At 47.0% G+C, this 7,523-nt stretch overlaps 1 protein-coding gene across 1 annotated transcript; it reads right to left on the minus strand.

The window, feature by feature from the left end:
• Positions 1–4,505: 4,505 nt before the first annotated feature.
• Positions 4,506–6,462, minus strand: LOC128569316 (putative MORF4 family-associated protein 1-like protein UPP). Its single transcript, XM_053567485.1, has one exon. It carries the CDS (start codon positions 6,239–6,241, stop codon positions 5,882–5,884), a length of 360 nt encoding a protein of 119 aa, XP_053423460.1. The 5' UTR covers positions 6,242–6,462; the 3' UTR covers positions 4,506–5,881.
• Positions 6,463–7,523: the final 1,061 nt, after the last annotated feature.

Below are 7,523 nucleotides of genomic sequence, written 5' to 3' on the forward strand. Positions count from 1 at the left end.
GCCTTTTGAGAATCTGGTGGACATTTTTAATCCTTTTACGACTGTGGAAGTTGGAATTTTATCAAAATTTTCTGGGTGGGTTTACTTTTGTGGTAGAGGATTATGCTAGTCTTTATGGAGGATAGGTCTGAGAATATCCTGGAGATCTGGTTTAGTTATGGCAAATTTCTTCAACCTGTGAATGTCATTGAAGTATTTAATTTCTCCGTCATCAATGAAACTCAGTTTCGCTGGGTACAGGATCCCAGGTTGAAAGTTATTTTGTTTTAGGAGATTAAAAGTCAATGACCATCCTCTTCTAGCGTGAAAGGTTTCAGCAGAGAGATCTGCAGTTATTCTAATATTGTTCCCCTTGTAGGTAATGGTTTTCTTTTGTCTGGCAGCTTTCAGAATTTTCTCCTTCATATTAACTTTAATGAAATTGATTATGGTATGTCTCGGGGATGTCTTATTTGGGTTGCGTAGTGCTGGAGTTCTGAAACCGTCTGCTATCTGAATTTCAGAATCTCTTGGCATTTCTGGAAAGTTCTCCTTCATAATCTCATGGAGAAGAGACTCTGTGCCTTGTGAAGCCACTTCATTGCTTTCGGGGATCCCTATAAGATGAATATTGGATTTCTTCAAATTATCCCAGAACTCTCTGAGAGAGTGATCTGTTTTTGCCCTCCATTTCTCTTCCTCTTTGAGAGTTTGGGGACATTCAAAAGCTTTGTCTTCAATGTCAGAAATCCTTTCTTCTGCTTGCTCCACTCTGTTACTAGGGGATTCTACTGTGTTTCTCAGATCTTTTTGGGCCACAACTTCTTGTCTTAACGTGTCAAAATCTTTGGTCATTTGTTCTTTGAATTCATTGAATTCTTGAGATATCTTTTGGGTTACTGCTTGGAATTGTAATTCGATCTTATTTGCTATCCAGATTCTGAATTTGATTTCTGTCATCTCAGCTATTTGTTTGTGCATGGGATCTTGTGCTGTGTCTGCCTCATCGGTCCTTGGGGGAGTTGATCTACTCTGATTATTCATATTGCCAGAGTTTTTCTGTTAATTTCACCTCATGATTGTTTTTCACCATTGCCTCTGGCCGTCCTCAGAGTTGGGGAGGTGTCTCTCCAAGATTAGACCCCAGTGGGATCACTCTATTGTTGCTGGATCTTTGTAGGGAGTGACCCTGTGTAGTTCCTCTGGGGCTGACCCAGCTAGGGAGTTCTGGTTGTGGAAGCAGCTCCGGAGTGTGACACACCCAGATCCAGCAAGAGGGTGGACGTGGTGCGCATGGTTCTGGGAGTGCCTGGCGCTCCGTGACTTTGGCACAGAGCGCCCAAGGCTACAGCAGTCTCTGGCCAGGAGAAGGGCTCTGCGTAGAGGCAGGGAGGGCTCCAGAGGGCACGTGGGTACCAGTATCCCTGGCCAGATGAGTGGGCCAGTGTGGAGGCAGGGAGGATACAGGAGGGAGGACACAGAGTTGCACAGCTCCCACATTTCCTAGTCCGGGCATGCGGAGGCCTCGCGGGCGCGTCGTGGGTCAGGGGTCTCAGCACTGCTCTTATGGAGGTCCGGGTGGCCCCACACCCAGGAGTTTGAGGTTGCTATGAGCTGTGACGCCTCGGCACTGTACCCATGGCAACAGCCCAAGTCTCCAGTGTGCCAAAACCAGTCTCGCCCCTAAAGGTTAAGGCTGTAAGGCAGCTCAGTCCCCACCTTTCGGCTGTTCAGTCACTAGGTTACTAGCTCCCGCCCGATCCTTGCTCTGGGACCCTGAGGGCGGAGCTTGCCAGGGCAGTTCTCTCACAATGGCTCCCTGCAGCCCAGCTCAGTGGCTCAGTCTGGGGCCCTAGACAATGCCCAGAGTTCTATGCACTCCTGCTCAAGCTCTACCCAAGTCAGTTCCACTGAGTGCTAAGTCCAAAAACACTGAAACAATTCACAGATAAGGCCTTTCTGGTTTGCAGTCTCACTGCTGCTTGTACTTACGGTTGCTGGCGGGATTAGGTCGATTGAACACACGCAACCACTTGCCAGTTTTCCACTGTTTTTGTCCTCCTCTTGGGGTCCAGAAGTCCGTTGCTGACTCCCTGTGTCCTCAAAGGGGTTATTATAGGCAGATGACACCAGCCAGAGATGCCTGAAGTCTTATCTCCCCAGACTCACCGTGCCCAGTTGCATGGAAGCTCGGCCGCCATCTTGCTCCACCCTCTCTTCTAGTATTTTTATAGTTTCTTGTCTTAAGTTTAAATCTTTTATCCAGTGAAAATCAATGTTTAATAATGGTGAAAAGTTTGGGTCCAGTTTCAGTCTTCTACAAGTTGCCAGCTAATTCACCCAGCATCATTTGTTAAACAGGAAGTCTTTTCCCCATTTTATGTTTTTGATAGGCTTATCAAAGATTGAATGATGATAAGTGGCTGGGTTCATCTCTTGGTTCTCTATTCTGTTCCATACATCTACCTCTCTATTTTTGTGCCAGTATCATGCTGTTTTGATCACTATCAATTTATAGTATAGTCTGAGGTCTGGTAGTGTGATTCCTCCTGATTTTTTTTATTTCTGAGTAACATCTTGGCTATTTGAGATTTTTTCTGATTCCATATAAAATAAAGTACTATTTTTTCCAGATCTTTAAAGCATGACAGTGGTGCTTTAATAGGGATTGCATTAAATTTGTATATTGCTTTGGGTAGTATGGACATTTTAACAATGTTGATTATTCCCAGCCATGAGCATGGTCTGTGTGTGTGTGTGTGTGTGTGTGTGTGTGTGTGTGTGTGTGTGTGTGTGTTTGTTTTCTTTCTTGGCAGCAGGATTTCAGACACCTTTGTTCACGGCAGGTATTTTTGGTGGGAGGGGCTGCCTTTGAAATCTGTTATATCAGCAAGCCAACTCCTGCTCACTCCCTGAGTCTCCTACCATGGCAATCAGCAACATCATTTCCATTTGCCATTTGCAAAGCTCTCAATACATCCTGCCCTCAGGTATCAGGTAGGCCACAGCCAGCTTGAGGGGAACATTTAGGGGATAAGCCCTGCAGCACAATCAACTGAACCCATCGAAGGAGGTTCTGTAGCTGGGTAATAGTGGCAAATTCATTTTATTATAAAAACATCTCAGTCTTTTTTGTTCCTGGCTGGACAGTCCTAGTTTACATCTGCAGTCCCATGCTAATTTATATCAGGGCCATCTTTCCCTTTCAGAAGTGGACCAGTTGGCTTGACAAATGGTACAGCCTCCCTAAAAGGGTGCTCATGTGGAGAGCCACAGAGGCCTGTGGCATGTTCCCATCCCAGTTCACACCATCACCATAATTGTTTCCCATTCTTGTCCTTGCTCTGTGGTCACAGTCACTGTCAGGTCTCAGTGCAGCAATGACTTCTGCCTCTTCCCAGATGGTCAGCTCCTGTCACTCTGCTCCTGGAAACTCTCCACCCACATCACTGTAGTCCCAGTAATTATTCCATTCGACCTTCTTATACTTGGGCCTCCTGCTACCCTGCTCCCTCTTTGCCCTGGTTGTTGCATCTGGCTCGAAGACCCTTTCCCTAAATGCCCAAGTTCATTCAATACACTGGTCTTCATCCACGTCATGTCAAATGGTCACCCAACCATTCAAATAAAACAGCAAGTCCTGGCTTGGGGCCTGTAGCTGAGTAGAGCGCGGGCCACATACACCGATGCTGGCAGATTTGAGCCCAGCCTGGGCCTGCCAAGCAACAATGACAACTGCAACCAAAAAATATCCAGAAGTTGTGGTGGGTGCCTGTAGTCCCAGCTGCTCGGGAGGCTGAGGCAAGAGAATCGCTTAAGCCCAAGAGTTTGAGGTTGCTATGAGCTGTGACACCAGGGCACTCTACCCAGGGCGACATAGTGAGACTCTGTTTCAAAAAAAAAAAAAAAATAAGTCCTGCCCCCCACATTCTGTCCCCAGTACCTTGTTTTCTCCACCCAATTTACCACTATCTGATTGATATATATAAATATATAATTTTTTCTGCTTCCCTCATTGGAGAATTACTTACTTAACCCAACTAATACTTATGTAGCATTTAACTATGGCCACTGTTTTAAGCATCCTGTGAATATCAGACCCAATGGTGCAAGCACTTTGTCCAAGGATGCAGCCTCAGCATCTGTAGCTAAGCTTACATGTCAAATCAAAGACCAGCACTGTGTGTGTGGTGGTGGGGGGTGGGGGGATGGGAGGAGAGGGAGTATCGCATGGTAATTATATGTTTATAGACCTGTCTGAAATCACAGAATCCTCTGAGAAACTCCTAGTGCCTAGCATAGTCTAAAACTCTGTGGTCATGGGGAACGCTAAGTGACTGAATGAATGTCAGCTCTCTGAAAGCCAGGGCCAAACCATATGCCTCATGATGCCCCTTCCTGCTCTGAAATCTGCTTTTTTCCTCACCTCACCTTCAGATCAAACCTTCCTGGCTACAGACTTTGAATACCTCCTAAGTCAGAAGCAATTAACCTCTGTTTCACAATGACCACAATCAAGGAGAAACTTTCATTCTGAAAAAAGTTTATTTACCTCATCTTTTCTTGGCCAAGTCAATAGCTTCGGTCATTTGCACAAATATTCTATAATAAAGACTGGTTTTCTGCATTTATTTTTACAAGCAAATGAACTTTTTAATAACATGTTAGAGCTCTGATCTTAATTCCTGTGAGATCTGGGCTCTGAAGACATAGGCTTGATATTGTCTAAGTCTGGAAGATGGCACCTATCAGTTTGGTGACCCCAATGATATTCCCCAGCCCCTCCTGGCCCCTGAAATGGTTACATGCATTTGTGGCAGAGACTGTATTACAATAAAGTTTGCCCCAAAGTCAGCAAGTACACCTAGAACTCATTCCAAGTCTAGGTGGCTCACCAGATGGTTACAGCTAACATGACATAAGTTACATTTTGAGGAGAAAAAACTGTATTAAAAAAAAAAAAAAAGCTCTCCTTTGATCTAGATTGCAGAGGTCCCAAAATTTATACACCACCACTCTCCATGACCAACTGTCCTCTGGGCTTTCTCAATCTCGTTCAAAGTAGTTATATCCACAACTTGACTGGTGTTTGGGTTCTTCGTTTGGCAGCTGCAGCCTAGTAATGTCTTCTCCTTTACAGGACTCTAACCTCAAGTGTTCATGAGTCTCAAATTCCAGGAAGCATAAAAAAAAAAAAAAAATAGCAAAGCACAAGAATATACTCCCAAACTTTAAAACTACAATAATATCACAGTAACAAATATGACCACATAACAGTTACATTCCTTCATGGTATATTAAAACATGTCCTTTCCAAAGTGAATGCATCTATTAATCAACAAAAATGACAATCTAAGTCTGAAATCAACCACCAGAATGGTACAGGAAATTTAGTGCTTACTGTGAAAATACAGATAGTAAAATAGTGGAAACAAAACAAAAGACTCCCTTGGTTTCAGCCTTTCCAAGCAGCCATGCCTCCTCATCAGCTGAACAGTCTGTCAGCAACCTGAAGTACATGTGAGGGAACTTCAATCACCACAACATAAATTCTAACAGACTCACCCACCCTGCACAATGGTATCACCTGCAGTAAGGTAATCTGAAATACTCCCCTCTCATTAACAATCACGCATTTGTAGTATGTAGTTATGTTTTAGACTTTATCCCTCCCCCTAGTGACTGAGCAGGTCTACATTCTGCCAATACTTTGTTATGCCTGGTCTTGACACAACAACATATAGAATGATTTTCTTCTAATCAGCAATGTAGAAAGAGTGAAATTATCTATGACAACAACTACGCAGGGTTCTGTGTTCCCTTCTGCCCAGCGCTGATGTCCTCCATTCCGAACTTTACTAACTGCTCTCAGCCACCTCCCACCCGCAAGTTCCGGAGCTGCTCAGTGACCCTCGTTGCCGTCTATCTGCTGGTGGAGCTCCACGATCCTCTTGCCCATGCGCGCCGCCTCCACGGCCTTTCTCTCCACCTTGGCGCACAGCTTCACCACTCTCTCCTCCGCCTCCGCGCGCTCACTGAGCGCGGGATCCCGGGCGCTCTCCTCCGAGGCCTCCAGCTCGCTCCTGATCTCGTCCAGCAGGCTCTCGATCTCCCTCAGCTTCCTGCGGGCCCTGCAGCGCGCCCGCACGTGCTCGCGCTCCAGGGAGGCGAACTCTTCGCGGCTCGCGCGCACCGTGGGTCTCAGGAGACCGCCCAGGTCGTCCTCCGGCTCCCGCGCCTCGTCTGCCTCTACGGGCCGCATAACGTCGCACTTCCCGTCCTCGGCCCGCGTCGGGGTGACGACCAGCAGTGCCTGCTGGCGTGGGGCTGAGCTCCGCGGTAGCCTGGCTGTCACTAGTGATAAAACCAGCAACAGGTTCCTCGAACTTTTCGCAGAGAAGACGGAGTCCAAAATGGGTTCACAGACGTCTGCCCGAGCGCTGCTACTTGCGGCCCTTTTACGACATTCCGGCGCTCCTTTACAGCCGGCCTTGGTGGGAACACAGTTGGGGGCGCCTGCCTTTGGCGGCCGCGCACGCGCACTCACATACACTCTACGCATGCGCAAACCCACGTCCCCGCCGGGCCTAGTCTCGCCTGGCGTCCTGAGGGCTCTTAGGACCGTGCTCTTAACGTCACTTAGGTGTTAAAGTTGATTTCTTCACGCTAGTTTGATAAAATAGCCTACCCTGATGTCTATGTCAGTAGCAGTGGAAGGGAGATTTAACATGATCAGCTCCATTTGCTTGTGACTGCTGTGGTGAAATCCTTTAGGTTAAAAGTGTTACGGGGTAGGGTGTCGGCACCTGTGGCTCAGTGGTAGTGCGCCAGCCCCATATGCCTAGGGTGGCAGGTTCAAACCCAGCCCCGGCCAAACTGCAACAAAAAAACAGCTGGGCGTGGTGGCGGGCACCTGTGGTTCCAGCTGCTCGGGAGGCGGAGTCACGAGAATCGCCTAAGCCCAGGAGTTGGAGGTTGCTGTGAGCTGTGATGTTACAGCACTCTACTGAGAGCGATAAAGTGAGACTCTGTTTAAAAAAGGTTGGGGTGGGGGGAGCGGCGCCTGTGTCTCAAAGGAGTAGGGCGCCGGAGGTGGCAGGTTCAAGCCCAGCCGCCGGCCAAAAAGAAAAAAACGGAGGGTGGGGTGTCACGGGAAGCGAGCCCAAACTCTGTGAAACAATAATTCAAAGGAGTGTATTCTGAGCCAAATATGTTCAATCATAACCCGGAGAGCCACGGCCCAAGAAGGCTTGAGCCTCCCCCCAACCCATCCTCCCGCAGTTGAATTAATTAGTTTGATTTTATACATTTTAGGGCGACAAGAATTACAGGTAAAGTCATACCTTGGTCTGGCCAGAAAAGGCAGGATATTTCCAAGTGAGAGCTTGGAGTTCAGTTTAAAGCCCTTGATTTGTAGTTTGTGGACGAAATTAAACTTTGTATTTCGACTTGAATTGTTTTAAGATAGGGAAGTCTGATAATCAGAGACAAGCTCCTTGGTGTGTCCTGGACGTAGACCAAGACTCAAGGGATCTATTAATGGA

Source organism: Nycticebus coucang, chromosome 17 (genome assembly GCF_027406575.1).
Source record: "Nycticebus coucang isolate mNycCou1 chromosome 17, mNycCou1.pri, whole genome shotgun sequence".
Classification (NCBI taxonomy): Eukaryota; Metazoa; Chordata; class Mammalia; order Primates; family Lorisidae; genus Nycticebus; species Nycticebus coucang.

Bases quoted from the DNA above. Each gene is read 5' to 3' on its own strand.
- LOC128569316 (XM_053567485.1), bottom strand. From the start codon at position 6,241: ATGCGGCCCGTAGAGGCAGACGAGGCGCGGGAGCCGGAGGACGACCTG.